Below are 13597 nucleotides of genomic sequence, written 5' to 3'. Positions count from 1 at the left end.
AAAAGACACTTTCAACTCAGATTTGTCTCAATAGGACTTGTAGAAAATTATTTAGGTAACTAGAATTTATATTTCTTTTAATACCATTATACCTTTTAGTTAACCTAATTTATTATGATTTTCCGTAATATATTTAAGTTTTTTTTAAAAAGGAAAAAAAAATCGTGAAACATGTAAAACACACTTAACTGTCGTGTTTCACCTTTTACCCTAATTTCACAACACCCTCTTCTCGACCGAAACCCTTGAGCCGTATCAATGGCGATAAAACTTAACCAGAATCATCATAGACTCCCAAAATCATTTCATATTTCCGGCAATGGAGGGACTATTTTCGGTTCAAAGTGCTGGACAAAGACTGATCTCACCTTCTCTCTATCAGTGTATCGGTTCTGTCTCCATCAGACGTTCGGTTTCAGGTTTTTCCATGGACACAAGGATCAGTTCTAGATCTCCGTCGCAGTTCACAATCCGATCTCAACAGGTGCGTCGGCACCGTCTTCTTCCCTTTGTGATTTAAACTTTATTGCTTCTTCTGTCTCTTTTGCTTCTATGAAAAAACCCATTAACAAAGGTTGCGTCTTTCGTTTGATTATTTATGATCTCTCGCATTTTCTCATGTTCGATTATAAACCCTAGATGAAACCAATTTTGGGGTATTCTTATCTAATTATGTTGCTGAAAGTATTGGTTGTCGGAATTGAAGGAAAGCTTAGGCATTGCTTCTTCTTCAGTAGAAAATGATGTTAGAATCCAGGAATGGGAAGTTCACATGTATCAGAATGAATTAGCTATTAGCCAAAGTATCAGGATCAGGAGAAAACCACCTAGCATTGATTCTTATTTTCTATTTCTTTCTGTAATGTTAAAGATCGTCTTCTCAAAATATAGTTATTAGGACTCTTATTAAGCTTAGTAAAAGTTGAAGAAAAATTGTAGATTTGTCATTTTGCAGTTTGACCTTAAGAACAGGATTAACACTTTCTCTTTTAAATAGTTCTTATATGATTTATGCGGATTGGTTGCTGACAGGTTAAGATTGCTCAAGCTTATGAAAGAGGCGGCACAGCATTCCTCAGTGTTTTGACAGACCAGAAGTATTTCAAAGTTCCACTTGTTGTGTATTCACTTGCAGATATCTTATACACATTTGCAAAATGTTTTTTTTTACAGCATTTATCTTGGTTTGGTTTGACAGAGAGGCTTTGAAAACTTGGAAGCAATAAGAAGTGCTAGTATGAAGGTATTCTCACTTAGCAAACTCTCGTTTCTTCTTTTGTTGTTTTTAAATGATGAAGACAATTTTTTGTAAGCCTTGCTTCTTTTGAATATTATTTGCATTGTCCCCTATTATGCAAAGAGTTTGTTGTAGATCCATGGCAGAAGATCTACTATGTTCGGACTAAAGGTGCTGACGCAGTATTGCTTATTGCTGCTATATTGATTGCCTGGAAATAACCTTCTTGCTTAAGTTCTCCAATAAGCTTGGTTTGGCTGCCCTTGTTGAGGTACTTTCTTTGATTATTATTGTTGAGAGTGTTAGTATTATATGACTGAAAATGCTGATTTGTGGGTTTATTCGAATTTTGCAGGTTTTGGTTGGTGAGTCCATTGTGAAGCAAAACGACCCTGAGAAAGGCATAGCTGGACTCTTTGGCATGAACATTTCTCATACTTAGAAACCATGTCCGTTAACTCACATCTCCAAACGTGTTTCTTGGTACATTTGTATCTTTGTTTCTATGAGAACTGAATAAAGACTTGAGAGGCTTGTTTGTTTTCTCTATTGTTTTCTCTTTGTTTCGATCATTTACACCAGTTCTAGAGAGCGTGACACACAAGGTTGTAGACAGACTTTTCTTCGCGTAGCTCACAAAATTAGATACTTGTCGATCATTGCTAATAATAATAAGAGGATTCCTTCTTAATTCACCATCTCGTAACTAAACTTGGCATTAACGAGCATATGGTCGACCCCATAATCCTCACATACGATGATCCTGAGCTGTTTCAACAAAGTAGTAGTTTCTAATGTTACCATTTGACCACCCCTTGCTTTGTCTTCCAAGAAACTCCACTGATCACCGCAACTTGACATCCATATACACTAGATTTAACATAGATTAGAACCATGTTGTATTGATAGATAGAAGAGATGGTTATGTCGATGAAGAAGGGAGAGAAACAAAGAACGAATGAGAGAGATCGTGGGAGGAGAAAAATGTGGGAGAGATGATACTATGAGATTGTTTGTATTTTCTACCCAGGATAAATCTGTGTGTAATACTTATTATCCGATTTCTAAACTAAGTAGATGGCTAGAATGAATATTATATCCGTGCTAGAACATAAAATAAAACATGATTCCACTATTTTTAAAAATAAAATTTAAACATATATATAGTCCTACTAATGTTTCCAATGGTTTACATATTTTTTTACATTTTTAAAACTTAGTTTACTAGTTTTTCCATTACAGAAGGGTAAAACTTGTCCAAAATGACCAAAAATATCAAAAGTCCTATTTAGAAAAGTTCAAAGTGTTTCTTTTCCCAATTCTCCCAATATTATATCCGTGCTAGAACATAAAATAAAACATGATTCCACTATTTTTAAAAAATAAAATTTAAACATATATATAGTCATACTAATGTTTCCAATGGTTTACATATTTTTTTATATTTTTAAAACTTAGTTTACTAATTTTTCCATTACAGAAAGGTAAAACCTGTCCAAAAGGACCAAAAATATCAAAAGTCCCATTTAGACAAACAAAAGTTCAAAGTATCTCTTTTTCCCAATTCTTTCAATATTATATTTGTGCTAGAACATAAAATAAAACATGATTTCAATATTTTTAAAAATAAAATTTAAACATATAGATAGTCATACTAATGTTTCCAATGGTTTACATATTTTTTTATATTTTTAAAACTTAGTTTACTAATTTTTCCATTACAGAAAGGTAAAATCTGTCCAAAATGACCAAAAATATCAAAAGTCCCATTTAGACAAACAAAATGAAACATTGTCTTCGCGACCTGACGATCCGATTCGGCACGTACCAGCTCGCGAAGTTCTTCTTGATTCTCGGTGGTCCGTTCAACCCGTTTGGAGGTTAAGGTAAACATCTAAACCCTAAAACCTTAAAACTCCAAATCGAATTCTAATAATCCGATAAACCCTAAATCATGTTCCTACATGATTAAAACCCCAAATCAGATTTTACAAGTTAAAATCCGATAAAACCTAACCCTATATCTATAAACCCTAAATAATATAAGTATCAGAATTAATTATACTATAATTATCAAATCACATATTAAAACCCTAATCGAATATTTTGAAATCAAAACTGTTTTCGGTTTTGATCATTGAGGTTTTAAATCTGATTGAATCTTATGCTATGTTGATAGAATTGTTTGACTGTTAAATTGATAGATTTATTTCTCATCCTGCTTGGTTAATTGTTCATCTGATTTAAAATTGTTTAAACCGACCAGCCTGTTAAAACATTGATTGAATCCGATAGGTTGCTAGCTTGCTTTGCTTATATAATCCGATAGGTTGATAGATTGATTGAGGTTTACTTGTTTAAAATCCGAATGATCTGATTGCATGATTCTTGAGGTTTAATATCATCTGCTAGGATTGATAGTTTTGTAATCTGATATGTTTTAAATAGAAACCCTAAATAATCTGTATGATAGGTTATATTGATCTGATTTGGATGTCTTTGAGAATTGAGAATCTGTATGCTAGGTTGATAGATTCATGATAAAATCTAATGTCTTGAGGTTTAAGATTGTATGCTAAGTTCGATTAAATTGATTGATCTGATTATATGTTTTTGAGGTTTGATAAATTCGAATACTAGATAAATTATTTACACATGGTTTATACTAAGTACCAATCAGCCTTGAAACTGATTCATTAAAATTCATGCTTGAAATCTATATTCTAGTATTGCTAAAATCAGCCTTGAAACTGATTGAGTGATTAATAAATCTTTTTACTAGTCTTGCTAAAATACATTGATTGTTAAACCCTAATTGCATGATTAATTGAATCTGTTTTTGCTAGTCTTGATAAACCATAATATTATGAGCACATAGAAATATTATTGCTGAGACTTGCTAGAAATTGACTGATTGATTAAATGCCTTTAAGATTGATAGTCTCATTGTCCTCACAAGATTGAAATCCGAATTGATTGTTTTTAAGAGTAAGGCCGCATGAAAATTATACTTAAATATTGAGTGATATATGATTTGACATATTGAAAATCAACCTGGATTTTGATTCCCTAAATCTCTCTGGAGATAATTACTTACGGTGGTCATTGGATACACAGATTATCCTAAAGTCAAAACAACTTGGTGAATGTATCATAGAAGGCAATAATGCCAATGAGAAATATTGATACAGTGCAATATTAATTATCAGCTATCATCTTATTAAGAGTCTCAAAGATCAGTATCTGACTATAGAGAATCCCTAGATCTTTGGACAAAGTTAAAAATCGAGATATGATCACCAAAGAGCGGTGTTATTACCAAAGGCCCTATTTGATTGGAGAAATCCCAGAATCCAGGACTATAAGTTCGTGGATGAGTCTATTGCTAGCTGGGCAAAATAATGGATTACTGATGAGAAACAGTGAATTGAGACCTCCTGAATTAACCCCATTACCTGATACCAATAAGGCCGCAGAAAAAAAGGTAACCACGTCCAGAATGATAGACCACACGGCCATGGCCGTGGAGGGTGGAAAGGACGTGGCCATGGCCACTATAACACATTTGGCCGTGGGAATCACTACGGCAGAGGCTGTGGGTATCAACACAATTTGAGCCATGGTCAAGGCAGTGGCCGTGGTATATCCTTTAAACCACAAAGCTCGACCAAACCAGTGTGCCATAGATGTGGAATGGGGAACCATTGGGCTAAGATATGAAGGACTCCCAAAGAGAGTCTGAAAGGGAAGAATCCTGAAACCCACTTGGTCTATAAAGATGGTGAAAATAATTTCGAACATGATCAAGATGATCTTATGGAATATGAGACTTATGATTGCCTAAAAGAATCAAGTTGATAATCTGATTTCGACATCAAACTTGCGTGATTGCTTTGCTTGTATGCTTTCTCTGATTTTTATCTCCTTGAATTTATTTCTATTACATTGCCTGCTTAGATTAAATGAATGAATTATTTTTCTATATGAGTACACTGAAAAACACCAATATAAGTACTAAAGCAGGTATCGCCAGTCTGAAAGAAAACTATGGCTAGGCTAATATATTATTGCCTAAGGGTATGCATCTAGAAATCAGTGATGCCTTATATTCACCCAGCTCTAAGAGCAAGAGCAGCCTATTGAGTTTTAAAGATATAAGAATGAATGGTTTCTATATTGAAATAATGGGCGAAGGAAACAAAGAGTTCCTTCAGATATATGTATAAAATCGCCCAAGACCATAATAAGTCCTAAAGACTATACATGCATTCTCTACTGACCTAGACTATGCATAGATCAGTATGATAGAGGCTAAACGCCTGCGAAAATATACACTTTATGGCACGATCGGATTGGCCATCCTGGTCCAAACATGATGCAAAAATTGATATTCAAAAGGCACACATTAAAAGATAAGAAGAGTTATCCCAAAGAATCTCATGTGTGTAGCATGTACACAAGGGAAACTCATTAGGCCATCACCAGTAAAACGGCTACGAGCCCCTTTTCATAAATAAAGACTATATGTCTAGATAATACTGGTGAATGCATATCCCAAGCATTTAAATGATTATGGTATGTCCATGGGGGTAAGTGTGGACAATTCTGTGATACATGTCCATACCAAGAACGGCTTGGCCGAAATCTTTTAAAACGCAAATAGCTGATTGATAGACCATAACTTATGAGGTCAAAACTCCCATTCACAGCTTGGGCCACACAAAATTTACATGCACCTAAGTTAATACGCATCAGGCCATTTAGTGAGCATAGATATCCCTTATCACAATTATTAGCGGGTCAAGAGCTAGACATACCCCATCATAAGACATTTTGATGTGTTGTCTATGTACTAATTGCTCCACCACATAGAACTAAGATGGGACCTCAAAAGGAGGATGGGGATAAATGTTGGATATGATTCTCCCACAATAATAAAGTACTTTGAGCCAACTATAGGTGATTATATTTGAGGCCAGATACACGAATTATTTTAAGACCAGGAGGAGAAAAAAATAATAAAGCTGGTAAACGAATGGTAAAAGAAATATAATGGAATCAACTATCAATGTCTTGGCAAGATCCTCAGACTAAAGAATGTGAAATAGACGTCCAAAGATTATACATTTACAAAGCTAGCTAATCAAATGCCAGACACATTTGCTGACCCGAAAAAGAATGACTAAGTCATATATAAACCAGCTTGTAAAGCACCAACGAATTTGATGTCCAAGAAGAGACACAGTCAAGTTGCTACAGAGTCTAGACAACGTATGAAACATGGTAGACCAAATAGGTTCCAAAAGATAAGAATCCTTGGAAACAAAAGAAAGGTGCAGAGAATGATAATCAAAACCCAAATCCAAGGTTACTAAGGAAACCATCCCAGACATAGAGATAAGGCCGGCCGGCTCTAAGGTACAGGTACCAAACAATGTAGCTTGAGACGCCAAGCTGCAAAGTATTAAAGGTCCTGATAATAATGAATCTCAATCGATTATATCATGTCTGGAACATAATTGAACCAATAAGGAATGTCGACATAAGATGATTTATTTGCATACAATGTAGCACTTGAATTTATGAATATAAGCGAGGATCATGAACCCACGTCAATATAAGAGTGCGCACTCGTAGAACAGATTTGATTGAATGGAAACATGGGGTTAAATAGTTTAAGGAAGAAAGGCGTATTTGGCCATACGATTAAGACGCCATATGATGTTAAAACCAGTGGATATAAATGGGTCTTGTGAGGAATAGAAAGCGTGAGATATAAAGCTGATGTTGCACAAGGATTCTCACAAAGACCAGTAATAGATTATGAGGAGACATACTCCCATTTGGTGGATGCAACTACTTTTAGATTTCTCATAGTCTGGCTATATAAGAGAGAAAATTAGACTTGCAGTAAGTTGATGTAGTGACTGCATATTTATATGGTCCACTGGATAATGAAAGTACTAGAGGGTATTGAGCTAAAAAAACAGCAAGTTCTCGAGAACAATATTGATAATCATCATAGTATATGATCTGATTATCCTAGGAACCTTTGGATACAATTTCCCAAACAGTTGAATATCCCAAGAAAGAGTTTGAGATGAAAGATCTTGGAAAACAAAGTTTTGTTTGAGATTACAGCTTGAGTACATTAACAATGAAATCCTTGTGCATCAAATAGTATATACAGAAAAGGGTACTCAAAAGATTTAATATGGACCAGTCTCACCCATTATCTAGTACATGGGCAAGAGATCACTTATTTTGAACACTGATCCATTCATTCCAAAGGTGGATGATAAAGAAGTCCATTTAGTCCTGAGATGGACGATGCAGAAGTCTTGTTTTAGACACTGATCTGATTGGTCCATAAGAAGGACGATGAATAAGCCTTTGATTTTGGTTTATTTTATACTAACCAGCCCAAAGAGGGGTTACTTGGTTTTGTTGATTTTTTTTCAGACAGATTATGTTTTACATATGGTGGTACACGCATATCACAGCAACTTCATCCAAGATTTCGTGTGTGTGTATTTGAGGTCGATGACTCAATATGTTCGATCAGATTGTGGCATGGCCGATGGTAAAAAAGAACCAACTATCATGTTCGAGGACGAAGCATATTCTGCCCAAGATCTTCATCACCCACAGATTGCAGAAAATTGGAGAAGTCCAAAGGAACTTCAGTAATGTCCAAATCAGGGGGAGTAATGTGTGTTGTACTATTTTTCCTTCATCATGGTTTTGTCTCAATTGGGTTTTCCTGGTAAGGTTTTAATGAGGCAACATTAAAGCACATTTCAAGCTCTAAATAGTTATGGCATCCAAGGGAAAGTGTTATGAACCAGATTGTGGATGGCTCATAACCAAGAGATTATGATTTGTAATCTTTCCATTTATTTATGACGGTGTAATCTTCTATATAAGGAACCTCTACGTTATAAATAAAGATAAACTTTTCCATTACTTTTATAACAAATTTATAGTTTTTCAAAATTATATAGGAATAGTCATGACTTTTAAGATTATAGGTAGTTATTTTAAAATGACATCTTAACGATATATTTGGAAGAGACATATTATTACAAAAAAATAACATAATTATAGAAAGACATTTATAACGACAAAATTTTTAAAAACTCATATGTTTTTTACAATAGAAAACATGACTCTTTACATGAATTAATGCTTCAAATAGATTTTAAAGATGAGAAAACATATCCAAACATTTTTAGCATGATAAGATATCCCCTATATATTATTTGTGAAACATTACAACTTCTTTTTGTAGCCACGTGTCATCACTAGGATGATTCTTAGAATTATTAGAGAAATATGTTGGTCCATCTAATTATATAATAAGCTTTTTATTAAACTAACCATAAATTTATTATTAATGTCATTTATTATTTCCTTAAATAAAGATTACGGAATTGCCTAATATGTCTAAAGTATATATGACAATTAATAATTTTGAATAATAAAGATCTGATTAAAAAAATGTATCTTCTATCAAATTTGTTTAATTTTAAACTATTAAAATAATTAAAAAAAATCACAATAACCATATTATAAAAATTTAGATTTTTCTGTATATATGTTATATTTTGAATTTTAAAAAACGACTATAAATTACTAAAACTGTTAAAAGTCTCACATTCAAATTTTGCGATCCATGGTTTAAAATTTTTGTTATGAAAAAATACAAATGATTACAAAATCATATAAATAAAAGTCTAATTTAATTAATCATTAAGATTTAAAATATATATGTATATATATCATTTTAAATTAAACTATAAACCATATTGAATAAATAAATATTTAAATTTCAAAATTTACTTTGAATAATTTTTTTTTGATAAAAGTTTTGAACTAACATTGATAAAAAATTTAAAATTATAAATTACTAAAATTATTAATCGTACAATGAAAATTTTGTTATCAATAATTTAAAGTTTTTGCTATTAAAGATACACATGATCAAAAAAAATATGAGCAGAAAACATCATTTAATAGACATTAATATTAAAAATATACTATGTATGTTAATATCATTTAAATTTAATTACGTATCCTATCAAATTTTTTAAAAAAAATTGTTTGGATTAATAAAATTGATTTATACGTTTGCACCAATTTAATTATATATGTAATAGTTACTGACTTTTAATCATTCAATATATATTTATTATTTCATAATATGCAAGAACATATAATACATAAAATAATTTATATATAATGTTTATCCCGCGCTAGGCGCGGATCTTAATCTAGTATCTATTTATTTTTTCTTAACCATTTTCAATACATGCTTGAAGAAACACAACTTTTCATCGCTAATTATTTTCAATAGTTATATGTTTGAGAAGACACAATCTTTTGTTTTCGGTAGTTACATGATTGAAAAGATATAATCTTTTAACATTAAATGAGATTTCTATTATTAGTAGATAGGTTAATTTTTAGATATTTACGTTGGATTCAAATATTTTAAATTATTTTGTAGATGTTTAGTTTTCGTTCTATAATTTAAATTCTGCATTTCGCGAATTCTATTAAAAAAGTTGAAGAATTAATATTTGAACCAATAAAAGATGCCGCCAGTGCTGCTGACAACTTTAACACTCGGAAATTCTCGTATCAATCAATCTCCCACCAATGGGAGTGAAGAAAACTTATCCAAGAAGTTACACAAAACCATAAAATTAGTAAAAAGCTCCCTAAAATATTTCACATGTTCCCCCCCCCTCAATTGTTTTCAGTATTGCAGTATAGTCCCGGACCCACTCAAAACCTTTTTCAACGTTTTTCGAGATTAAAAGTTAAAATCGTTACCGCCAAAGGCACCACCAGGAGATTGCATGACTCATCATCTTCTTCTTCTTCTTCGCTAGGGTTTTCGATTTCACTCCTTCGCCCATGGATATGACTACTTGCGTCGGCAGAAGAACTCGCTCGAGGACGGAATCTTACTTGAACGATCTTCTGAATCAATCGAAGGGGGTTTCCGTCGCGGATCAATCTAAGAGTAGGACAGGGAGGCAGAAGAAGAAGAGAGCGTCCGCGCCCGCGCCCGCGCCCTTGCGCGATTCTTGCTCGCCGGAGAAGTCGAAACGGCGCCGGAAAAGGAAGAGAAAGGATGACGATGATGTGGAGTTCGTCGGAACTATCTATCCGAAAAGTAAGCGAGAGAAGGAGCATGTAGTAGTAGTAGAGGATGACAATGTAGGTTCACCTTTGGTGATCGCTCTTAGTTCAGAGTCAGATAGGGCTTGTGGTGTGACTGTAGATGATGCCATGGGCGATGATGATGGTGATGTTGAATTCGTTAGAACTATCTATCCTGAAGATGTTGACTCATCTGATTACACGGAGAAAATCTCAGATTCTTCTTATTATGCGGAGAGCTCTGATAGTGGTGAGGACGATGAGTTTGGTGGTGCCAGAGACACTGCTACAGTCAAGAAGAAGAGCCCAAGTGAAAGAGTGTATAAGCGGAAGACTTCTTATAGGAAGAATGATTTGGATGTATCTGATCTGCTAGCAAAATCTATTTGGCAGAGAAAGAAAATTGTCGAGGAAGATATCTCTTTTGAAGACGAAACAGCAGAGGTTGATACCAGAGAAGATCCTACTGTTAGAGAGAGATCAAATGACAAGGTACATGAGCAGAGGAAACGAAAGAGATTCTATATGGAGAAAAAGAAGAACCGTTCAAATGTGTTTGATCTGCTAGGAGATTCTTTTGAGAGTTTTGATGTTGGGGAAAACCCGTGGGTTTCTCCTCCTATAAACCTGAGATTTGGCTGTGAGGAGCCTGAGCCAGTTGAGAAAACAGAAGAGGAGAAAGAAGTAGACAGGTTGTGGCAAGATATGGCCTTAGCTTTATCATTGGAAGGACTACACTCATCTACTTATTTTAAAGTAAGACTACTTGATCTTCTGTTTTGTCCGATGATCATGCTTTCTTTATAGCATTGTTAAGACATGAAACATAATCTTTTTTTTTTCTCTTTGATGGATCAGAATGAAGATGTGTCATGTAGCAACGGGAAGCATGATTTCGTCCTTGATGAGGAAATTGGTCTGAAATGCCGCTACTGTTCTTATGTCTCCATCGAGATGAAAGATGTTTCACCTGCCATGGTAACATTCATTGTGCTAGTAAATCATACTAATTGTTCATTCTCTTTTTATGTTCTCAATTCTTAATATGTTCGTTTCTTTGCATTTCGCAGGACAAGTATCGTGCTAATGTTAAGTATCGTGATACTGTTAACTACAAAAAGACATGTCGTAACAAAGGTGACCCTTTACTTGACAGCCTTGATTTGGAAGCGTCAGGCCACAACAGCAACCTGGCGTCTTTGAAGAAGATACAGGGAACTGTCTGGGAATACATCCCTGGCATAAAAAATACTCTGTACCCACACCAACAAGAAGGCTTTGAGTTTATGTGGAAGAACTTAGCCGGGACAACAAAACTCCACGAGTTGAAAAGCTCATCAGTGGTAAAAGAAAGTGGGGGATGCATTATTTCTCATTCCCCTGGGACTGGCAAGACGCGTTTGACCATCGTGTTTCTTCAGTCATACTTACAACAGTTTCCAGATAGCCATCCTGTGGTCATAGCTCCCGCAAGTTTACTGCTCACATGGGAAGAAGAGTTCAAGAAATGGAATTCAAACATTCCGTTTTATAACATGAGTAATCAAGAGTTGTCAGGGCTAGAGAACCCATCAGCTGTTTCACTTCTAAATGGAAGTCGACAACATAGGAGCAAAAAGGATTCTGTCCGTATGGTTAAGCTATATTCATGGAGGAACAAGAAGAGCATTCTTGGAATCAGTTACAGTCTCTATGAGAAGCTCACTGGGAACAAGTGCGCCTCTGGGGAGACGCAAAAGTTTAGAAAGATGTTGCTGGACTTTCCAGGGCTCCTGGTCCTTGACGAAGGCCACACTCCTAGGAACAACAATAGTTGCATCTGGAAAGTGCTCACCGAAGTGAAAACGGAGAAGCGTATCATACTCTCAGGGACACCGTTCCAGAACAATTTCAAGGAGATTTCTAACGTCCTATGCCTGACGAGACCAGCTTATAAAGATAAGATCTCTTCTAGGCTCCATGATCTTACGAGGCTGAGCCAAGAAGGCAAAAACGGGAGGTTCGATGAAGAGATTGGAATCGCGGAGCTTAAAGACATGATCGCTCCTTTTGTTCATGTCCACAAAGGGAACATCCTTCGAGAGAGCCTCCCAGGTCTAAGAGACTGTGTTGTGGTTCTGAACGCTCCTTTTCAACAGGCGAAAATCCTGACGAGAATCGACCATTCTGAAAACACGCTTGAGCTTGAGCACAAGCTTTCAGCTGTTTCGGTACACCCGTCTCTGTATCTGCGACGCAAGCAGACAGACAAGGAACGGTTAACCATTGGGCCAGTGGTACTGAAAAGCCTGGAGAGACTTACGCTTGACTCAAAGGAAGGTGCGAAAACGAGGTTCTTGATCGACTTCATCCGGTTCAGTGATACAGTGAAGGAGAAAGTCTTGGTGTTTAGTCAACACATTGACACGCTAGAACTGATCAGGGACCAGCTCAGTGCAGTGTTTGGCTGGACTGAAGGAGAAGAGATTCTCTACATGCATGGTCAACTCCAACAGAAATTCAGGCAGCGTCTGATCAACAACTTCAACAAATCAGACAGCAAATCCAAATTGCTACTAGCATCAACAAAAGCATGTTCCGAAGGTATTAATCTTGTCGGAGCTTCGAGGGTCGTGCTTCTTGATGTTGATTGGAACCCTTCTGTTGAGAGACAAGCCATAAGCCGAGCTTACAGAATTGGTCAGAAGAGGGTTGTGTACACTTACCATCTCATGGTTAAAGGCACAACTGAGTGGGACAAGTACTGTAAGCAAAACAAGAAACATCGCATATCTGAAATGGTCTTCTCTCCTACCAACGAGAAAGATAAGCTGATTGGAAACGAAGTTGTTTCTGAAGATAAAATTCTTGATGAGATGGTTCGCCATGAGAAGCTGAAAGACATGTTTGAGAAGATACTTTATCGCAAAACAGAATCCGACATGTTTACAAACATCCTCTGATTTGTGTTAATCCCACTCTAAGACTCTCTCTAGGCGTTTGTATTAATAAAGTTGACTCTTATGATATGTAATTTTCGAATTCGATGTCTTCTAGGGACAATCTTTAGCTTTAAATCTAATTTATTGATTTCAGTTTCTATTTTTATCTACTATTAACAAATTATAGCATGACTACTTAAAAAATTAGTTAATATGACATATTTGCTTATTTACATTAATAATAAAATATTTTTAAAAAAAATCTAAT

The 13597-nt window shown here is 35.0% G+C and overlaps 2 protein-coding genes across 2 annotated transcripts; both read left to right on the top strand.

The window, feature by feature from the left end:
• Positions 1-319: 319 nt before the first annotated feature.
• On the top strand, positions 320-1679 carry LOC106413417 (indole-3-glycerol phosphate synthase, chloroplastic-like). The gene is made up of 4 exons (XM_013854198.1): positions 320-484; positions 1033-1107; positions 1199-1243; positions 1593-1679. The coding sequence occupies exons 1-4, from the start codon at positions 320-322 to the stop codon at positions 1677-1679; spliced, it is 372 nt and encodes a 123-aa protein (XP_013709652.1).
• A 7855-nt stretch (positions 1680-9534) lies between these two features.
• Positions 9535-13482, top strand: LOC125584475 (SNF2 domain-containing protein CLASSY 4-like). The gene is made up of 3 exons (XM_048752969.1): positions 9535-11164; positions 11267-11386; positions 11479-13482. The coding sequence occupies exons 1-3, from the start codon at positions 10160-10162 to the stop codon at positions 13348-13350; spliced, it is 2997 nt and encodes a 998-aa protein (XP_048608926.1). The 5' UTR covers positions 9535-10159; the 3' UTR covers positions 13351-13482.
• Positions 13483-13597: the final 115 nt, after the last annotated feature.

Source organism: Brassica napus, chromosome C3 (assembly GCF_020379485.1).
Source record: "Brassica napus cultivar Da-Ae chromosome C3, Da-Ae, whole genome shotgun sequence".
Classification (NCBI taxonomy): Eukaryota; Viridiplantae; Streptophyta; class Magnoliopsida; order Brassicales; family Brassicaceae; genus Brassica; species Brassica napus.
This window is presented reverse-complemented; position numbering and strand designations above follow the sequence as displayed.